Source organism: Rhinoderma darwinii, chromosome 3 (assembly GCF_050947455.1).
Source record: "Rhinoderma darwinii isolate aRhiDar2 chromosome 3, aRhiDar2.hap1, whole genome shotgun sequence".
Lineage (NCBI taxonomy): Eukaryota > Metazoa > Chordata > Amphibia > Anura > Rhinodermatidae > Rhinoderma > Rhinoderma darwinii.
In genome coordinates this window covers 277,630,036-277,653,204 of record NC_134689.1, presented here as the reverse complement: position 1 = coordinate 277,653,204, position 23,169 = coordinate 277,630,036, and the positions used below count along the sequence as shown (strand labels likewise).

Genomic DNA, 23,169 nt, shown 5'->3' with positions numbered 1-23,169 from the left:
GTGTCAGGGCTCCTTTGCGACGGAAAGCTTCAACGGAATGGAGCTCTGACACAGATGTGAACTAAAGCCTTAGCAAAATGTTTTATGTATAGTACCGACATTATGGCATTCACCTAAACAGTATACAGATCTTCATACTATCAGCATAACATTTACAGCATTTACTATTATTTTTAAAATACTATACTTATGTTTGTATGAGGGCCCCATAAACGAGACTGGATTTTGATTTACAATTATGGACCAAAATACTGATGCACTCATTTCTATGGCAACGGACAACTTCCGTATATTTATGGGAAGGTGTCTGGGCCGTAGAACGCATCCGTAAAAAAAATAAAAAAATGGGACCATGTCCTATGTTTTTTATATTTTGCGGACCATGCTCCCATACTTTATAATGGGAGCACGGCCCCTAAATGCGGCCGTCCCTGTAATCACAGACCGTGCACACTGCTAAGGCAGGGGTGCACAACTTTTTCTAGTCCGAGGGACTCATTGTCAGATTATACCTATCTCAAGGGCCGCAGTAAAACATAAAACGGTATCTCAATCTGGAACATTTATGGCATAGCGACCGTATATGAATGTGACAGGTGGGGTTCCACTTTTGGGGGAATTCCACAACTTTAATAGAGAGAACAGTATGCATGTGTTGCCTCATCTCATTCTCTCTGGAGTGATGCTTAAAGGAGCACCCTGGGTAAAACTGACACTACATTATACCTACTGCAGGGCTTAAGGCAGCAGTGCACCATTCACACAGGCCTGTGCTATGCATAACCGAGACAGTTTATGCCTCCCATAACCGTGCGAGCCACACAGTCCACCCTAGTAATATTAGGGTCATTTCTCAGTTGGCGCTGATTTTGGCATGAAAACCGTGTCAGAATCAGCGCCAAACAGCCCAACTTACCCTCCATTGCTTTCAATGGGAGGCAGATGTGAAGATTTTTTTTCCACCAGCAAAAAAACTTTGCACACTAGGCCTTAATCACACAGTGCCATTGAGGAACGAACAGAATAGCTTTGTGGGTCGTTGACTCCTGGTATAAGGTAAAATGGCAACCTGCTAAAGACTGGTATTGGGATGTCCATATAGTGCATAGTTGATGTACTGAACAAATAGTGTACTCTAGTAATAATGTGAACTGGGCCGAAGACAATGTTTCCCATTCACTCCTGTGTATGGCAAGGGGAGTGAAGTACTATGCACTGGTTTTGATAAATCTCCGTAGCAAAAAGTGAAGTAGTTGCCCATGGCAACCAATCAAGTCACTGCATTCATTTTCCAAAGGTCCACTAAAAAATTAAAGCTGCTTTTTGATTGGTGCAACTACTCCACTTCTCCTTTGCACCAGTTTTGATGAATCTCCCCCTATAAGTGCCACAAACTGAATTTTAATGAAAACAAGAGGCGGTTAGGTAATGTTCTTTTATTACACCAATTGTTGGTGGAGAAAAATATTCTGCTGGTCTCCAAGTGCAAGGTACTTTATTTAATCTCCTACTTGTTAACATTTGCTCCTAAGTAGGTATACAATATTAAGAAACAAGTTTCTAGAACAAATAAAAGTCCTCAGTACACTATAAAATCATCAAATAAAAATTGTCCTTCAAGTCGATAAAGTAATGGTAATTAAAGGGTCAAAAACATTAGTTACAATACAGATGTAACAATAAAGAAAAAAAGAAAGAAAAAGGAACCACAAATGCCTAATCACTGGTCTTGCCTTTATTCCAACATTCTCCGATGTTTATATATTTCTGTATGAATCACATAGTAAGTTAGAGCCTTCCGTAATGTCAGAATGAAAGCGACAGATGAGCAATCAGCCCGAGGTGCTAATTTTTTATTATTCCCAAATCAATCTTTAACACACCACTTGCCCCAAAGCAAATGAAACAAACACAGTAAAGTGTCTATGATCGGAGGCCAGCTACCTAGATATCAATATTGCATACTGTCCCTCAGTGTCACAACAGGCATACAGCCCCGTTACTTGTACACAGACCGGTATTGTAGAAGTAAAGCAAATAGAAATCCAGCCCAAACAACTAATCCACTAACCGGACTTCAATGTGCTAACTATATAAATATTCAAGACATTATGGTTAAATCTAGAGCTCACATTTAAAGGGATAAGTGCCGTGATTCAATATACACAATTTCGAATGACAACATCCCACACAGAACACGCAACTCCTCAGTACAGGTAGTCTAGTGCAACTCCCACAATCTAACTTACTTTTTCATTTAGGTTTACACTTTGTGCTGCCCCTAAAAAACGTGATCTTGATTAAAAAAAAAAAAAAAATATTGTAACTCTAAATAGTGCAAAAGATCTCAGAGAAGCATATATTGATCAGATCATCTGACGAGAGGGAAAAAAAATAAAATAAATGAAGGCCTACAGAAGTCTTTATATTTGTATCGACAAGTTTCAAGATTTAGATCGATTGTTTGGAAAAATAAAAACACGTTCACAATTCATTAAACTAAGGTGCTCAGTCTTTGGGTGCCTCTTCAACCATTAATGTAGCTGAACGATTAAGTTTCAGCAGCAAAAAAATAAAATGGGACCGCTGGTAAGGGAGGACTTTCTAAGGCATTCGGATATGGCTTGGTATACAACAAAAATCCACTTTACCAACACGGTTCTCCTAGCTGAAGAAGGCTCTAATCCCTAGAAATGACGGCGGGTCTTTTATTTACGCGTGCGCACCAACTGAACATCTTTCTTTGCCATACAAGTATCGCAACCCCAAATCGCTGAAGCTTCTGCGGTGAGTAGTGCATAGGCAATCTCGGTCATCCCAGTGCATGCTCGATGAAACCACTTCTGACAAGAAACTTCACACATGATGGCATCCCCAACATTATTGACTTCAATAGAACAAATACCACATGGGTTCAATGTGTCGGTGGACAAAGGACCACAAAAACTGGACTGGAGGAGCCATCTATTACATTTTTCACTAGGTGTCACATCTCTTTTTGCGAGTTTAGAAAGTGAAGTCTTGCTGTGGGCTCTATTTCCAGGACCACTATCGGTTAGGTCTATGGTATCGGACTGTGACTTTTCTGAAGCAATTGCGTGTTTTTTAGAACTCCGTAGATCAGTAGTAGGCTGGGAGTAGTTATCTGGATTGGATTGGTCTACGAATGCAGCTGGGATCAGGTTACAATTTTTGATTGATGCAGGATAAAATTCTTGCTTATAGTTAGATATTTTTGGATGCATAAAGTGAGGCTGTGCCTGTTCAAACGCATGGCTTCCCTCGAGTTGCGGATTAAAGTGCACTTTGCCACCTTGAGCTCTATACAAGGGCTGAACGTTGTTTCGTTGGCCAGAGTTTAGACTGGTCATGTGAAAGACATCTTGAGTATGCCTCGGTCTAAAGTGCTGACCAGGCATAGTAATAGTTTGTCCAAGTCCACTATTAAAAAATGGATCATTTTCAAAAGGTGAGGCTTCCTGTAGATTGCTAAATGGAAACGTTTTCCCCAGAGCCATACTTTTCACTTCTTTTGGAAAAGACAGTGGCTGATTTCTAAAGTTTTGTGAGCCACCATTATGAGAAGGCCTTTTTGGTGATGTATTAGGTGGCATCTTAAAAATGCTAAAAGCTTCGATGTTGGCATATCCTGGTTTTCCAAAGTAAGTGTACCCTGAAAGAGGGGAAATACTATAGTCATCATCAAAAGGATTAGAGGCAACAAGATGGTCTGAGCTGGTGTTCGTTGGTGGTGCATATTCCGAGATAGTAGGAAGAGTAGACCCCTATAAGAGAACAAAAAAACAACATGAAGATGAAGGCTGAAAATATATATATTATATTTTAACGTGGGATCACAATGGACAAAATATTTGAACAAATAAAAACAACTGACCTACAGTAGAATTTAAAGTAATAAGAAAACATCAAAACTTCAGACTCGGTGAAGTTCATATACCAGATTATTAGCCATCTACAGCTTATAGACATGAGTAGTCAAAAGCTATACCTGTCCAAATCTGTGTTGTAGTGAAAAAAAAAAATTGTCTTTAGAAAAAAAATAAAATGGCACCACAACGGTGGTTCAGTGAAAAAGAAAATGGAGTTTATTCACCTCTGAAACATTTCAGCCCAGCTCAATGGGGATTACTTGAGAAAGGCTCCCGGGAGCCTGGCTAAAAGAATTCGGGGGTGAATAAAGTAAAACTCTCTGTCTCACTGGACCACTGGAGTGCTGTTATTTGGGCATCTCGTGTGGATACTGAATCAGCATTCAGGGGCTTGCACCTAGGTTTCCTGATCACAATGCTGCTTTCTTCTTTGTTGGTGTAAATAAAAAAAATATTATTTTTTTGGAGTTTGTCTGTAGGAATTTTTGCCCATTCATTCAGAAGAGCAAGTGAGGGCCGACACTGATTTTGGACAAGACGGCCTAGCTCACAATCTCCATTCTAGCTCACCCCAAAGGTGTTTGATGGGGTTGAGGTCAGGTCTGTGTGCGGGCCAGTCAAGTTCTTCCACACCAAACTCACCCAACCATGACATTATGGACATTGCTTTGTGCACTGGGGGGCAGTCATGCTGGAACAGAAAAGAGTCTTTCCCAAACTGTTCCCACAAAGTTGGAAGCATACAATTGTCCAAAATGTCTTGGTATGTGGATTCATTAATATTTCCCTTCACTGGAACTAATGAGCCTTGGCCAACCCCTGAAAAAACCAAACCATAACATTAAACCCTCCACCAAACTTCACAGTTGGCACAATGCAGTCAGGCAGGTAACTTTCTCCTGGCATTCGCCAAACCCAGACTCGTCCATCAGACTGCCAGATGGAGAAGCGTGATTCGTCACTCCACAGAACACATTTCCACTGCTCCAGAGTCCAGTGGCGGCGTGCCGAACACCCCTCCATCCAACGCTTGGCATTGTGATTGGTGATGTAAGGCTAGTATGCAGCTGCTCGGCCATAGAAACCCATGCCATGAAGCTCCTAGCACACCGTTTTTGTACTGCTGTTAATGCCAGAGGTGGTTTAAACTCTGCAGTTATTGAGTCAACAGTGTTCGTGCATAAATGTCACCATGCACGGCAGGACTTGGCAACCCCGCACCGTAACTTTACGTGGTCTGCCACTTAGTGGAGGAGTTGCTGTGGTTCCTAAACGCTTCCACTTTGCAATAAAACGACACAGTTGATCGTGGAATATCTAGAAGGGAAGAAATCTCACTGACTGACTTGTTGCAACAGTGACATCCTATTACAGTACCACGCTGGAACTCCGTGATCTATTTAGAATGACCCATTCTTTCACAAATGTTCGCAAAGTTCATCTGTATGGCTAGGTGCTTGCATTTATACACCTGTGGCAATGGGAATGAATAAAACACCTGACTTTGAATGATTAAGAGGTGTGTCCCAGAACTTCTGAGATATATATATATATACACACACACACACACATGTTAGCAGATCATTTAACCCTTACAGGACCAGACTAATTTTCATTTTTATGCTTTTGTTTTTTCCTTCCCGCCTTCAAAAAAAAGTCCTAACTTTTTAAAATTTTTCGTTCACACAGCCATATGAGGGCTTCATTTTTATGGGACAAATTTTACTAATTTATATAGTTTTTGTTATGTTTTAGTACCTTTAAGAAAATGTAAATGTTTGAAAGAAACCAAACATTTTTACCAATATCATTTTGGGGAACGTCTGGCATTTCAATCACTTATTATTAAAACAAATTTGGGGGTTGGAGTGGAAAAAAAAACCTGATTTCGGCCAATTTGACCTTTTTTCCCCCGTTACGGCGTTCAACGTATTGGAAAAATACTTTTAGATTTTTATAGTTCAGGCATTTTCGGACGCGTGGATACGTAATGTGTTTGTTTATATGTGATCTAAGGAAAGACCCGTAACACAGCAGAGACCCAGCGGCTACGTAGCTGGCGCCATATTTAAAAACCCTTTCCCGACGTAAATCGCAAGTGGAGCAGCGGGAAAGGGTTAAGTCCTGTAAGTTGTGAGCTGGGGCCTCCATGGATCAGTCTTATTTTTTTCAAGTCATCCCCCAGATGCTCGATTAACCCCTTCCCGACATTTGACGTATACACACACCAAAGTCGGGTAGGGGAAGTATGGAACGGGCTCACGGAGTGAACCCGCTCCACACGATGCGGGTGTCGGCTGTTTGTTACAACCGATACCTCAGAGTAACGAGCGGCATTACGCCAGAGCGCTATCCCGCTCGTTTAGCTCATTAAATGCTGCGGTCAATAGCAACTAATAAATTATTATTTTTTAAAAAGTGTGTCAAAAAATAAATTAAAAGTTCAAAAAACCCCCCTTTTCCCATTTCCCCCCAAGAGCATAGTAGAAAATGTAATAAACATATTGTAATAGTTCAGACTTTTACAGAAGCGGCGATACCAATTATATCATTATTTAACCCACACGGTGAACGCCGTAAAAAAAAAAAGAATAATTTGTAAATGCCAGAATCTATTTTTTGGTCACCTAATCTCCCACAAAAAAATTCAATAAAAAGTGATCAAACCGTCACATGTACACCAAAATGGTATTATTAAAAACTACAGCTTATCCCGCAAAAAATAAGCCATCATACCACTTAATCGACGGAAAAATAAAAAAAGTTGTGGCTCTCAGAATTTGGCGACACAAAATAAATTATTTTTTAAACTTAGGTTTTAACTTTTAAAAGTAGTAAAATATAGAAAAAAACTATATATATTTAGCATCGGCGTAATCGTATTGACCCACAGAATAAAGTTAACAGGTTGTTTTAATTGCACAGTGAATTCCGTAAAAAGGTGGGCAAAAAAACATGGAATAGTTGTTTTTTTTTTCCATTTTCTACCCCCCAAATATTTTTTTCCCTGTTTCCTAGTACATTATACGGCAAAATAAATGGTGCTAAGAAAAACTACAACTTGTCCCACAAAAATCAAGCCCTCATAGTACTATATCGATGGAAAAAGAAAGACGTTATGGCTTTTAGAAGGTGGGGAGGAAAAAACGAGAATTAAAATCTGAAGGTTGTGTACGATGGGAAGGGGTTAAGATCAGTTCAGCTTGAACTCTCATGTTCCTCAAACCATTCCCTATTACCCAGAGCATCACAATCCCTCCGCAGGCTTGCCTTCTTGCCATTCTGATGTCATATCTTCTCCTGTTAAATCGACACACGCGCTCCCGGCCATCCACACATTGTAAAAAAAAAAATGTTATTCATCAGAACAGGCCACACTATCATTGCTCCGTGGTCCAGGTCGGATGCTCACGTGCCCATTGTAAACACTTTCAACGGTGAACAGGGGTCAGCATGGGCACTAAATGGCTCAGTAGCCCCAAACACAAGCTGCGATGCCCTGTGTGTTCCGACGCCTTTGTATTATAGACAGCATTCACTTTTTTTTTTAGCAATTTGTGCATTGGACAAGACGGGCTAGCCTTCACTCCCCACGTTCTCCGGTTGTACATTTGGTAGGTGCTAACCAATGCTCTGACCCAGTCGTCTAGGCATCACAAGCCCTTGTCAAAGTCACTTACGGACAAATCCTTACGCTTGCCCAGGTTGCCAACACATCTAAATAAGATCCATGCTACCCATTAAGAATCTGGTGTTGCCACAGTGTGGTGCCTACATACAGCACTGTATATTACACATCTATTGCCTCTAGGGAAGAATATCTCCGTACTACAAAGTCTACAATTCTCTCAAATTCATACGGGTTCTGACAGAAAAAACAAAAAACCTGTATGAAATCAGAGGCATACAGAGATACAGTAGGGCCCCATAAAAATCTATGAGCACCATATTATGCCTCTGTATAACTCAATCATGAAGCCTTTTGTTAAAAAAAGCAATGAATAGAGAGACCTGGAGGTAACCACGGAACTAGATTTTACTTTGCTTGTCAATGACATTTTTCTTTGACATATAAAAAGGATTGTTGACAATGATACTAAATAATATGTTCCTTTATGTGAGACTTACCTGCACGGTTGATTTGCGCTTTTTTTTTTCCGGACATCCCAACTGTACGCGTGGCCTCAATCCCTCCAAACCCCCAGCATCTCCTGTTAGACATAAACCAGGTGTATTACGAAAAAGAACGTCAATACATTTAACACTTGGAATAGTGAATTGTTGATTCTTAAGCCTTTGTGGGTTCATTAACCCCTTCACGACCACCCAACGTAGATTAACGGGCTACAAAGCTGGTCGTTGTGCCTGCAGCCCGTTAATCCACGTGTGCTCCTAACAGAGTACACAGACGCTCCCCGCAGCCCGGCATCTCCCAGTACAGGCTGCTACTAGCAGCCTTAGTACTGGGGGAAAACATCAGGTTGGATCACAGCGGTGATCCGAACCGATTAACCCCTTAATTGCGGCAGTCAATAGTGACCGCCGCATTTAAGTTGTTATAGTAACATCGGCACCCCGCTACGCGATTGCGGGGGCCGATTGTTGCGAGGGCCGATTGCTATGGCAACCGGAAGCCTAACAAAGGCTTCCTATCTGCCATTACGTTAGCCGATTAGGCCCCGCCCGGAGGCGGAGCCTGATCGGCTTGCTGTCCGTGAACAACTGACAGTTCTAATACATTGCACTACATGGGTAGTGCAATGTATTAGAACATCAAACAAACAGTTGGACCTTCAAGTCCCCTAGTGGGACTAAAGAAAAGTGTAAAAAAAAAAAAAAAAAAAGTGTAAAAAAAGTAAAAATAAAAGATGTAAAAATACAATAAAAGTTTCAAATAATAACACAAAACACAATCGCCCTTTTTCCTTTATCAAGTCATTTATTATTGAAAAAAATAATAAAGCCATACATATTTGGTATCGCTGCGACCGTAACGACCTTAACTATAAAAATATTATGTTATTTATTCCGCACAGTGAACGCCGTAAAAAAAAAAAACTAAAAAATACTGACATAATTGCTATTTTTTGGTCACTTTGTCTTCCAAAAATTGAAATAAAAAGTGATCAAAAAGTCGCATGTACCCAAAAATGGTACCAATAAAAACTATAACTCGTCTCGCTAAAAATAAGCCCTCATACAGCTCCGTCAACGAAAAAATTAAAACCGTTATGGCTCTCACAACTTGGCGACAGAAAAAATCCATTCTCTTTACAAAGGTTATTTTATTGTGCAAAAAGTTGTAAAACATAAAAAAGTTCTATAAATTATGTATCGTCGGAATCGTACTGGCCCGCAGAATAAAGGTAACATGTAATTTATAACGATTGGTGAACGCTGTATAAAAAGAATTAAAAAAAATAATGTCAGAATTGCTGTTTTTTGGTCACCTTGCCTCCCCAAAAAAAAGGATAACAAGTGATCAAAAAGTCGCATGTACCCCAAAATGGTACCAATAAAAACTACAGCTCGTCCCGCAAAAAAAACAGCCCTCATACCACTACGTCTATGAAAAAATAAAATGAGTTAAGGCTCCAATAAGTCAGGAAATAAAAATATGCAGTTGTGCCGGCCCGAGGGGAACATTTCTTCTGTTTCAAGTGGCGAATTATCAAGGCCCCTAAAATTAGGGAACCAGGAAGGGGAGGGTCCAAACATATCTGCTGCAAGCGACGGTGCCCGTATTATACCAGGAAAACACTTCTCAGCAAAATTCCTCAAACTGCAAAGGTGCGGAGTGTGGACCAAAAGGGGCATAAGAAAGGACGCCATATATCAGTGCGACACTGGCCTGTGCAGAAAGGATAGTGTCACAGCGTAACACACATCTCTGGATTATTTTATTGTTTTTGTTTACCCTATTATACCACCTGACTATGACCCTTATATACTCCGCCCGGCTTACATGTACCCGCACATTATAAACGGAAACACCAGTAAGACTAAATACAAAACTACTACAAGCAAAATCCACGCTCCAAAAGCCAAATGGCGCTACCTCCCTTCTGAACCCTACAGTGTGCCCAAACCGCAGTTTACTTCCACATATATGGCATCGCCATACCCGGGAGAACCCTTTTAACAATTTTTGGGGTGTGTGTCTCCAGTGGCACAAGCTGGCCGCCACATATTGGCATATCTATAGAAAAAAATCCAATTTTCAGTCTGCAACATCGAGTGCACACCAATTTCTGCCAATCACCTGTGGTGTTAATATGCTCACTACACCCCTAAGTGAATACCTTGAGGGGTGTAGTTTCCAAAATGGGGTCACTTCTGGGGGGGATCCACTGTTTTGGTCCCACAGGGACTTTGCAAATGCGACATAGCGCCCAGAAACCAATCCAGCAAAATCTGTACTCCAAAAGCCAAATGGCGCTCCTTCCCTTCTGAGCCCTACTCTGTGCCCAAACAGCCGTTTATGACCACATATGTGGTATTGCCATACACAGGAGAAGTTGCTTTTTTTCATTTATTTGTTGAGAAAATGAAACATTTTCAGCTAAAACTACGTCTTATTGAAGAAAAAGGATTTTTTTTTTTATTTTCACTGCCCAATTCTAATAAAATCTATGAAACCCCTGTGGGTTCAAAATGCTCACTACACCCCTAGATGGATTCTTCAAGGGGTGTAGTTTCCTAAATGGAGTCACTTTTTTGGTGTTTTCACTGTTTTGGTCCCTTAGGGGCTTTGCAAATGCGACGTGGTCTCCGCAAACCATTCCTGCTAAATTTGAGCTGCAAAAGCCAAATGGCGCTCTTTCCCTTCTAAGCCCTGCCGTGTGTCCAAACAGCCGTTTATGACCACATGTGAGGTATTGTTTTACTCGGGAGAAATTGCTTTACAAATGTAGTGGTGCATTTTCTCCTTTTAGTCCTTGTGGAAATTAGAAAAAATTAGCTAAACCTACATTTTCTTTGAAAGAATGTAGATTTTCATTTTCACGGCCTACTTCCAATAATTTCTCCAAAAAACCTGCGGGGTCAAAATGCTCACTATACCCCTAGATAATTTCCTCAAGGGGTATAGTTTCCGAAATGGGGTCACTTTTGGGGGATTTCCACTGTTTTGGCGCCGCAAGAGCCTTTCAGACCCGACATGGTGCCTAAAATATTTTCTAATAAAAAAAGAGGCCCCAAAATCCTCTAGGTGCTCCTTTGTTTCTGAGGCCGGTGCTTCAGTCAATAAGTGCACTAGGGCCACACATGGGGTATTTCTAAAAACTGCAGAATCTGGGCAATAGATATTGAGTTGCGTTTCTCTGGTAAAACTTTCTGCATTACAAAAAAAATAGATGGAAAATGAATTTCTGCAAAAAAAAAAAAAAGAAATGTGAAAATTTCACATCTACTTTGCCTTAATTCCTGTGAAACATCTAAAGGGTTAAGAAACTTTCTAAATGCTGTTTTGAACACTTTGAGGGGTGAAGTTTTTAAAATGGGGTGACTTATTGAGGGTTTCTAATATATAAGACCCTAAATTCCACTTCACAACTGAACTGGTCCCTGTAAAAATAGCCTTTTGAAATTTTCTTGAAAATGTGAGAAATTGCTGCTAAAGTTCTAAGCCTTGTGATATCATAGAAAAATAAAAGGATGTTCAAAAAACAATGCCAATCTAAAGTAGACATATGGGTGATATTAATTAGCAACAATTTTGTGTGGTATTACCATCTGTCTTACAAGCAGATACATATAAATGTAGAAAAATGCAAATTTTTGAAATTTTTCGCTAAATTTTGGTGTTTTTCACAATTAAATACTTAATGTATCGAGCAAATTTTGCCAGTAACATAAAGTCCAATGTGTCACGAGAAAACAATCTCAGAATCGCTTGTATAGGTAAAAGCATTCCGAAGTTATTACCACATAAAGTGAAACATGTCAGATTTGAAAAAATTGGCTGTGTCCTGAAGGGGTTAAATTAGATATAGAACCAAAGCACAGCACAAGGAAATGTTGCATGGCAGTTGCACAATGTAGAACTAAATAACGCTACATTCTGCATCCAAAAATGTTCTCAACTTTATATGACTCAAAGAAAAGCTGGGAAACAGGATTGTGACTTACTAGTCCTTCTCAATGAATTAAATATCAAAAAGTTAATTTATTTTAGTAATGCAATTCAAAATGTGAACCTCATATATTATATAGATTCGTTACACACAGAGTGATCTATTTCCAGCATTTTTTTCTTTTAATGTTGATGATTATGGTAACAGGTAATGAAAACCCCAAATTTAGTGTCTCAGAAAATTATAATATTATATAAGCCCAATTTCAAAAATGATTTTTAATACCGAAATGTAGGTCTACTGAAAAGTATGTACATTATATGCCCTCAATACTTGGTCGTGGCTCCTTTTGCAAGAATTTCTGCATCAATGCGGCGTGGCATGGGGGCGATCAGCCTGTGGCACTGCTGGGGTGTTATGGAAGCCCAGGTTGCTTTGATAGCGGCCTTCAGCTCGTCTGCATTGTTGGGTCTGGTGTCTCTCATCTTCCTCTTGACAATACTCCATAGATTCTCTATGGGGTTTATCTCAGGCGAGTTTGCTGGCCAATCAAGCGCAGTGATGCTGTGGTTAGTAAACCAGGTATTGGTACTTTTGGCCGCGTGGGCAGGTGCCAAGTCCTGCTAGAAAATGAAATCATCTCCATAAAGCTGGTCAGCAGAGAGGAGCATGAAGTGCTCAAAATATCCTGCTAGACGCTGCGCTGACTCTGGACTTGATATAACACAGTGGACCAGCACCAGCAGATGACATGGCCCCCAAACCATCACTGACTGGAAACGTCACACTGGACCGCAAGAAACTTGGATTGATGCCTCTCCACTCTTCCTCCAGACTTCGGGACCTTAACCCCTTCGCGCTCAGGTCAGTAATAGTACGTCCTGCTAAGTAGAACGTTCGCGCTCAGGTCAGTACTATTACTGACCTGAGTAAACACGGCGCCATCTTTCCCCGGCGCGTGTCTGAGCTGTGATACCTGCTGTTTCCGACAGCAGGCTATCACAGCTTAGTGTGCAGGGACCGATCGCGGTGGTCCCCGCCGATTAACCCTTTAGAAGCCGCGTTCAATAGCGATCGCGGCTTCTTAGGGGTTAAGCTGCCATCGCCGGCCTGCTACACGATAGCGGGCCGTGATGGCTACTATGGCAACCAGAATCCTAACAATGGACTCTGGCTACGCCATCGACGGAAGCCTAGTGGGTCCCGACAAAATCAGGACCCACTATGCTTGCTGTCAGCGAACAGCTGACAGCTCTAATACACTGCACTACGCATGTAGTGCAGTGTATTAGAATAGCGATCAGGGCCTCCTGCCCTCATGTCCCCTAGTGGGACAAAGTAAAAAAAGTGTAAAAAAGTAAAAAAAAGTTGTGTAAAAATAAGAAAATAAAAGATTTAAAAGTAATAAAAGTAAAAGTCCCCCTTTTTCCCTTATCAGTTCTTTATTATTAATAAAAATATATAAATAAACAAATAAACTATACATAATTGGTATCACCGCGTCCGTAACGGCCTGAGCTACAAAACGATGTCGTTATTTATCCCGCGCGGTGAACGCCGTAAGAGAAAATAATAATAAACCGTACCAGAATCACAATTGTTTGGTCACTTCACCTCCCAAAAAATGGAATAAAAAGAGATCAAAAAGTCGCATGTACCTAAAAATGGTCCTGATCGAAACTACAGTTCGTTACGCAAAAAATAAGTCCTCGCACGGCTTTCCTGATGGAAAAATAAAACAGTTATGGCTCTTAGAATAAGGTAACACAAAAAATAAATTATATTTTACAAAATGTATTTTATTGTGCAAACGCCATAAGACATAAAAAAAAACTATAAACATCGGGTATCGCCGTAATCGTATCGCCCCGCAGAATAAAGTGAATATGTCATTTATAGCGCACGGTGAACGCTGTAAAAAAAATTGAATAAAAAACAATAGTAAAATTGCTGTTTTTAGTCACCACGCCACCTAAAAATAGAATAAAAACTGATCAAAAAGCCGCATGCACCCCAAGAAAACTACAATGGATTCCTCAAGGGGTCTAGTTTCCAAAAAGGGGTCACTTTTTGGGGGTTTCCACTGTTTTAGCACCACAAGACCTCTTCAAACCGGTCATGGTGCCTAATAAATTAAATTAAATTAATTAAATGTCACCTCTACTTTGCTCTAAATTCCTGTGAAACGCCTAAAGGGTTAATAAACTTTCTAAATGCTGTTGTGAATACTTTGAGGGGTCTAGTTTCTGAAATGGGGTGTTTGATAAGGGTGTCTAATATATGGGCCCCTCAAAGCAACTTCAGAACGGAGCTGGAAACTAAAAAATAAAATAAAAATGAGGCAATACTTCGCTTCTTACATTATACTGATAATGAGTCGTGCCCACCCCGAGATGACCCCAGTTTTGACCGTTTGTATAAACGGAGACCCCTATTAGACCGTTTCAGTGCCCGGTTTTCCCAAGCATACACCACCGAGAAGTGTATTTCTATAGATGAATCCCTGGTACATTTGAAAGGGAGGCTTCAATTCCGCGAGTACCTGCCGGGTAAGAGGGCAAGGTATGGCGTGAAGATGTATAAGCTGCGAGAGTGCATCCGGGTATACCTACAAATTTAGGATATATGAAGGGAAGGACACCAGTTCTCAGCCCCCAGAATGCCCCCCCTTACTGGGAGTTAATACAAAAATTGTGTGGGATTTGGTGCACCCACTGCTGGACCAGGGTTACCACCTCTACCTGGATAATTTTTATACCAGCGTCCCACTCTTCAACTGCCTCGCTTCCAGAAGTCCTGCGGCATGCGGCACTGCTAGAAGAAACCTGAGAGGCCTCCCTACGACTCTGCTTGGGCAAACACTCAGAAGGGGTGAGAGCAGGGCACAATCTAGCAGCAACATATTGTGTGTCAAGTACAAGACCAGGGAGATGCCACACCAGTACCCATGTACCTGTACGAGGTACCAGTACAGGGACCCCCAAACTAGACTGCATCCTGGACTACAATAGGTACATGGGAGGGGTGGACTTGTCAGATCAAGTCCTGAAGCCTTACAGTACTTCTGGAAGCGGGGCCACACGCATCGTACCAGGGCAACACTTTTTAGGAGAAGTTCCCCAAACTGGCAAGAAGGGAAAAAGTCAAAAGAGGTGCAGAGTCTGCTATAAGAGGGGGATAAGGGAGGACACAATATACCAATGTGACACGTGTCCCGAAAAACCAGAGCTCTGTATGAAAGAGTGTTTTAAAGTTTATCATACATCCCTTTATTTTTAATTTACCCCAGTTTTACTCGCTCTGATCCACTTCGCACAGCTTACCCCTCCTCATCTTTCCCCTCTGAGCCCTGCTGTGTGCCCAGGCAGCTGATAACAGCCACATGTAGGGTATTGCCGTACCCGGGAGAGCCAACATTACAGTTTATGGGTTGTAGGTCTCTGGTGGCATATGCTGGGCACAATATATCGGACACCGACATGGCATATATATAGAAAATTGCAAATCTCACTCTGCACCATCTGCTGCGCATTATCTTTTACACAATACCTGTGGGGTCAAAATGCTCACTACACCTCTAGATGAATTCCTTAAGGGGTGTCGTTTTTAAAACGGGGTCACTTCTCGGGGGTTTCAACTGTACTGATACCTCAGGGGCTTCTGCACACACGACTTAGCACCAGAAAATTCCCAGTAGGCCACATGGTGGTCCTTTCCTTCTGAGCCCTCCCATGGGCCCAAACGGCAGTTTATCACCACAAATAGGGTATTGCCACACTCAGGACAAATTGGGCAGCAAAATGCGGTATTTTATTCCTTGTGAAAATAAGAAATTTTGAGCCAAAACTACCTCTTATTGGAAAAAATATATATTTTTTTAATTCACAGCCCAATTCAAATAAATTCTGTGAAAAAACTGTGCGGTCTAAATGGTCACAACACCCATAAATAAATTCTTTGAGGGGTGTAGTTTCCAAAATGGGGTCACTTCTGGTGGGTTTCCATTGCTTTGATACCTCTGGGGCTCTGCAAATGCGACATGGCACCCGAAAACCAATGCAGCAAAATCTGGACTCCAACAAACACATAGCGCTCCTTTCCTTCTGAGCCCTCCCATGGGCCCAAACAGCAGTTTATCACCACAAATGGGGTATTGCGGCACTCAGAACAAATTGGGCAACAAAATGGGGCATTTTGTTCCCTGTGAAAATAAGAAATTCTGATAAAAAAATGACATCTTATTGGAAAAATTGTCACTCTTAATTTCACAGCCCAATTCAAATACGCGCTGTGAAAAAACTACGGGGTCAAAATGGTAACAATAACCATAAATTAATTCCTTGAGGGGTGCAGTTTCCAAAATGGGGTCAGTTTTGGGGGATTCCTACTGTTTTGGCACCTCAACACCTCTGCAAACCTGGCATGCTGCCTAAAATATATGCTAATAAAAAAGCACCACCAAAATGCACTAGGTGCTTCTTTGCTTCTAGGGCTTGTGTTTTAGTCCACGAGCGCACTAGAGCCACATGTGGGACATTTCTAAAAACTGAAGAATCTGGACAATACATATTTAGTAGTGTTTCTCTGGTAAAACCTTCTTTGTTACAGAAAAAAAAATAGAATAAAATTGAAATTCAGAAATAAAAACGAAATTTGCAAATTTCACCTCCACTTTGCTTTAATTCCTGTGAAATGCCTGAAGGGTTAAAAAACTTTCTAAATGCTGTTTTGAATACTTTGAGGGGTCTAGTTTTTAAAATGGGGTGCTTTATGGGGGTTTCTAATACATAGGCCCCTCAAAGCCACTTCAGAACTGAACAGGTACCTTAAAAAAAAGGCTTTTGAAATTTTCTTAAAAATATGAGAAATTGCTGTTTATGTTCTAAGCCTTGTAACGTCCAAGAAAAATAAAATAATGTTCTAAAAATGATGCCAATCTAAAGTAGACATATGGGAAATGTGAACTAGTGACTATTGTGGGTGGTATAACCGTCTGTTTTTCAAGCAGATGCATTTAAATTCTGAAAAATGCTATTTTTTCTAAATTTTCTCTAAATTTTGCAATTTTTCTCAAATAAAGACTGAATATATCGACCAAATTTTACCACGAACATGAAGCCCAAAGTGTCACGAGAAAACAATCTCGGAATCGCTTGGATAGGTTTAAGCATTCCGACGTTATTACCACATAAAGTGAAATATGTCAGATTTGAAAAATGGGCTCTGAGCCTTAAGGCCCAAACTAGGCTGCGTCCTTAAGGGGTTAATTTCACAATGAAATGCAAAATTTACTTTCATCTGAAAACAGGACTTGGGCCACTGAGCAGCAGTGTTGGTCCACTGTGTTATATCATGTCCAGAATCAGCGCAGCGTCTCCCAGGAAATTTTAGAGTACTTCATGCTTCCCTCTGCTGACAAGCTTTATGGAGATGCGGATGTCATTTTCCAGCAGGACTTGGCTCCTGCCTACGCGGCCAAAAGTACCAATACCTGGTTTAATAACCACAGTATCACTGCGCTTGATTGGCCAGCAAACTCGCCTGACCTAAACCCCATAGAGAATCTATGGAGTATTGTCAAGAGGAAGATGAGACACCAGACCCAACAATGCAGACGAGCTGAAGGCCGCTATCAAAGCAACCTGGGCTTCCATAACACCTCAGCAGTGTCACAGGCTGATCGCCTCCATGCCACGCCGCATTGGTAACACCTCAGCAGTGCCACAGGCTGATCACCCCCATGCCACGCCGCATTGATAACACCTCAGCAGTGCCACAGGCTGATCGCCTCCATCCCACGCAGCATTGATTCAGTAATTCATGCAAAAGGAGTCACGACCAAGTATTGAGGGCATATACTGTACATGCTTTACAGTAGGCCAACATTTCGGTATTAAAAATCATTTTTGAAATTGGGCTTTTATAATATTCTAATTTTCTGAGACACTAAATTTTGGGTTTTCATTAAAGAGGCTCTGTCACCAGATTATAAATTCCCTATCTCTTACATAATCTGATTGGCACTGTAATGTAGATAACAGTGGTTTTTATTTTGAAAAACGATCAATTTTGAGCAAGTTATAAACAATTTTAGATTTATGCTAATTAGTTTAAGACAACTGGGCGTGTTTTAACTTTTTACCAACTGGGCGTTGTACAGAGGAGTGTATGAGGCTGACCAATCAGCGTCATACACTTATCCCCATTAGTTTTTAGCTGTACTCACAACACAGCATGATCTCACGAGATCACGCTGTCACATACGCCCACATTAACTTTACCAAAGTGAATAGACATTGCCTCCAGCCAGGACATGATGTCTATTCACACTCCCGACACTTCGGTAAAGTTTCTGTGGGACTTACTCATACAGCACAGCGTGATCTCACGAGATCACACTGTGCTCTGATTGAGTCCCACAGAAACTTAACCGAAGTGTCGGGAGTGTGAATAGACATCATGTCCTGTGAGTGGCACAATGTTTCGTTTTTAGCAGATTATTCAGTGTGGTTTGCTACTTGCGTGGGAATTATTAGTATTATGATAGTTCCTTATGAAGACGTAAGTGCAGGTCAGTAAAAAAGGAATCTCTATGTTGAGACATAATATTGGTGCTTAAATGTGGTATATTATGTCCGTGTGAAGCTGGCTAAGATTGCACAGAGAAATGCAGTATTTTTCACCTAGAAAATAATAAATAATGTTCACCATTGTCCGAGAAAAATGAACATCGTTTGATCGCTGATACAATATACTGCAATACTTATGTATTTCAGTGTATGGTACTTTCACTGCTTTTTATTTAGACCTCACATTCTTGAAGAATAAAGCCCTGCTCACAGTTCTTTGCAGGCAGAAATCTGCCTTTTTTGACGCGGAAACCGCACCAAAAAAAACGGCCGAAAATGCCTTTCATTGATTTCAAGATGCAGCATGCCCTATCACCGGGTGTTTACATCTCTCACTTACCATTGACATCAATGGGAGGCAGAGAAAGCGTATTTCGCTGCGTTTTTTGGCCGTGGCGCTCAATGGCCGTGAAAATCGGCGTGCAGGCAGAGCAAAATCTGCCTCAAAATTCCAAACTGAATTTTAAGGCAGATTTTCTGCCTGCAAAAAACTGTGTGAACCTACCCTTAGAATTCTTTCAGGAGTTTTGAGGCAGATTTTGACCTGTCTGCGCAATGTTTTTCGCCTGCGGCCACGAAGCTAGTGCAGAGTACGCGGGCAAAAAGCGCTGCAAAAAACTCTCGGAAACTAGCGCCACAGGTTTTTTCTTCCTCCCATCGATTTTAATGGGCGGTCAGAGGCGGAAACCGTGGCATGAAAGGACATGCTGCTCTTTTTCCCACAAGCAGTTAAAAGTCGCCTGGTAAGAAAAAAAAAACGCCTCTGCCTCCCATTGAAATCAATGATAAGCACGTGAAAAATTCATACAAATCCATACACCGCAAAGAGGGCCTTTTGTACGGCCAAGGTGTGACACGGCTGCAGCAGGGAAAACCTTTCTTGGCAATGTATAGGTGCCACGTTCACTGCTCGGACTCTGCAGGGAGAGTGGCATGTATGGAAGTGGCACTCAGTTCACTGGTCGCCATATGGAGGGAGAACAATTTATTTTATTTTTACTAACCTGGTATTGAAAAGCCCTATTATTCTTCAAGAAGAAGAGGGCTAAATTTAAAAAAAACAAAAAAAACGATATCCTGGAGGACCGAACAACTTCAAGCCCCCCTCAACAAAACTCACCTGAGCCAGCATTGAGGGATATAGCAGCAGATAAACGGGGGATGGCGCTGTAGTGTCCCTCAGGTCAGGGAGGACTCCATTGTCCAGGAGAGCCTTGCACAGTCAGTGCGAACCAATTTTTGGTTGCTTAAAAGCGTTACCCAAGACAAGTTTGGCCTGGATTACAAGACACAAAACAATACACGTCAGCGAGCCGGCTACTAGATGGCTCACTGACCGCTATAGCCTGTAATCCCGCTCCAACTCTGCATAGATAAAGCTGCGCAGCAAGTATAAATCATGATTGGCACTCACTGTGCGCTCCATGCCCTACGACCCCCTCTACCTACATAGTAAAGCTCGTCACATCATGCTAGGGCTATACGTTCGAGGTGTTCATCAGGAGTATTCCCCAATGTATGCCACTGTATAGCCATACAGTGGTATACATCAGTCATTGGCCACAATGTTAAACATTTACCCTAAAGTAAATGTCAGAGTGCTGCGCTTTCCTATGCAGAAAAAAAAAAAAGAAAAAAAAAAAAAAGAAGCACTCCAACACATACCACCCAGAATCGGGCCCATTGATACATTTGGCCTATACAGCGGAAGTTTTTCCGAGGTGTAAGCCAATTGTGCTCACATAACATGTGAACATAGCCGTACAAATAGATCTTCGTGGCAACGGGTAGGGGAGGAATAATAAGATCCGTTAGTTTAAAATCATTTACACAAACATTAGGTGCAGTGCATCCAAATTTCCGGCAATTAATCTAGGCAGTTTAAAGTAGCGGCACCAGCTACCCGGTATTACTACTGGCTGGGATGGTGGTTTACCGGTCAAGTGGAAACCCTAATGTCATGTAACCCAGTTGCTAAGGCGCAGTACACATCTCGTTTTCTGCAACATTTGCAGTATACGCTGACGTTTTGCAAAAAGTATGAATTTTTAACATCTTTTTGTCATATACGTCGTATATGCTTTATACATTGGAGTCCGTTTTCACTTCAAAAACGTATCCTTTTTTTTGTTCATGAGCAAAGTCATTAAAGATTTGTAAAGTCACAATATAAAGGAAGTAGTGGTGAGCGGCTGCCATTTTTTCTGGCACCAGTTCTGAGGGGCTTGGCACTATTTTATCACATGACCTGGGTAATTTCCCATAGACTGTGACAAAAACGTAAGCATTTGACTATACAAACGTAGGGTTTATGTATTGGGAAATAGTATATTCCTTTAAATAGCAGACTACTGGACATGCACCCAATTCCTATAGACCTGGTGTTAAAATGGTCGTGGGGATAAAATTGCAAGAGGAAACGAAGAAAAAGTTAATGAAAACATCATTACAGTACGGGACAGTTGTCCCGCAGCGAGGCAGGGACTCCTAGCGTCGTACATAACTATGATGCTCGGAGCCCGGCTCCATGCAGTGTGTTCGGTCCGGTACTTGCGGCCGAAATACGTTCCGTCCTTTACGGACCGAACATGCTCGTGTGAATCCAGCCTTAGAGCTGCCGCTGGAAGAGGTGCAGGGTCAGGTTGGCAGGTAAGTCAGGGGTGGCGACTGCAGGGAGGCTACTTGTAGAGCAACTGATGGATTTGAACTTCACACAGTCCACAGGATTGCACGTAACTCCATGTATACTTTTAGACTGCAGCTCCCGGGAGTGCTCGCCTGCCTACTGATTGTTTCCTGTCATGGTATGCAAATTACCGTACCAAGTCCTCTCGGCCAATAAGATACATCAGTAACTTCCACCTGTGGACACACTCCATTCTGCATTCAGCATACATTTCATTGGCCAAGAGGGAACAGTCAGTTCATTTACATACCACATGGGAAAACAAATGTCCCCCTACTCCATCCCGGATTGTATGTGTTAGGGCATTGATGCCGAATCTCAGGAACGGTGGTGACCGATTCCCTCTAAACTATATACTATACACATCGGTGAATTAAGAGGTTCCAAAAGAAAAAAACACCACATCTGTCTAATACAATTCTCTCTATATACAATAGTACAGCATTCCAGAACCACAGCCATAGAATTCTCTAAGCAGATACAATGACAAGTAGAACATTTAAAGGGCCAGCAGTCATTATTAGAACAATGTAATGTATAGATATTATTTATAGGACTAACCGCCTCTTAAATAAGAAAAGCTCGCAGATGGATCGTGCATATAATATCTGGCCCAGTGTCATTGCCTAGAAGACCTCTAATCTGGTAATCACTTAATGGCAATCGCTTAGGCCTTAAAGACAACGTACAAGGAGTGTAACAAGACTCGCAAAGTGAATGTAAAGTTGTTTGTGTGGGTGACTGCACCCCTCCACATCACCTATATATAATATCATCACCAAGTCTTATGTAAAGTATTTCATGTGATAATAGGATATTATTCTATAGATCACACATCATTGATTGGGGTGGAGGGTCCTCAGTCATCACACCTATAGAAATACAGAAGTATACAAACCTGCTCTGTCCCACAATGACTTGTCCATGTGACTGTCCCTGAGTTATGTCCTAGGCCCCAGACCTGCCCTCCCTGCACATGAAGAGGGCCCAGGCCGGGTTACAGCGATCTCTCTTATAAGGTTTCTGTTCCTGTCCTGCGGACATAACAAACACATGGAGCCGGAAGAGCGGGCACCTGACCGGGAGTGAGTGTGACTGCCTCCTCTCCTGCTCCGGACACTTTGTGTAAAGTTTGTCAAGTTGCCCCCGCTGCCGTCATTACTTGTAGAGCAAAACTCGGGTCATGAGGTTGAGCTTATAATGAAGCTGCCCCACCGGGAAGTACGGAGACAGGCGGCTGAGTAATCGACCGCTCAGCCAGACTATGTAATGCTAGAGCTGTCACAGACACTTCATATAAGAACGGAGCGGAGAATGCGCCATCTACTGGTCACGTTGCGCTGTGCAGCCTCCAGGGTCACAGGTTATCACGGAGTACAGGAAATGCTCTAGAGCTTATATAATAAAACGATACTGGGCCACATATATACTAGTGATCACAAGCCGGGGAGCGGCTGTTCACAGCAACTAATCAGAGCCCCGCTTGTATTTTACCACATGCGCTAGAAAAATGAAAACCGTGATCTGATTGGTTGCTTGCTAGGGCACTTGTTCCGGTGTTTGCACTAGTTTTTATTCTTGAAGCCCATCCTGTGCAGTGATTCATGCGGTAGATTTATCAATGTATTTATGACGCTTTTCTGGCATAGCATTCGGGCCATACGTCATATTTATGTACTCCCATGACCAAAAAAATGGATGCGGCTCCAGATTTGGACTTTGTACAGATAATTTATTAACGTGTTGGTGAATTTGGCGCATGCTGTGCTGGGTGGGAAAAGTATTAAAGGGGTTGCCCAGTCCTAAGAAATGAATGTCCTATCCTCAGGATAGGCCATTAATATCTTATCGGGTCGGGGTCTGACTCCCGGTACCCCGGCGATCAGCTG

The 23,169-nt window shown here is 41.7% G+C and overlaps 1 protein-coding gene across 1 annotated transcript; it reads right to left on the bottom strand.

The window, feature by feature from the left end:
• Positions 1-1,421: 1,421 nt before the first annotated feature.
• PYGO1 (pygopus family PHD finger 1) lies at positions 1,422-22,558 on the bottom strand. The gene is made up of 3 exons (XM_075855212.1): positions 22,179-22,558; positions 8,019-8,101; positions 1,422-3,785 (listed from the first exon to the last, which is right to left on the bottom strand). Exons 1-3 carry the CDS (start codon positions 22,204-22,206, stop codon positions 2,709-2,711), a joined length of 1,188 nt encoding a protein of 395 aa, XP_075711327.1. The 5' UTR covers positions 22,207-22,558; the 3' UTR covers positions 1,422-2,708.
• Between the last annotated feature and the right edge of the window lie 611 nt (positions 22,559-23,169).

Bases quoted from the DNA above. Each gene is read 5' to 3' on its own strand.
- PYGO1 (XM_075855212.1), bottom strand. From the start codon at position 22,206: ATGGACAAGTCATTGTGGGACAGAGCAG. The intron at 8,102-22,178 runs GTTTGTATACTT...TATGTCTAACAG, and splicing joins GTCATTGTGGGACAGAGCAG to GAGATGCTGGGGGTTTGGAG. The intron at 3,786-8,018 runs GTAAGTCTCACA...GTTCTCTTATAG, and splicing joins AGCGCAAATCAACCGTGCAG to GGGTCTACTCTTCCTACTAT.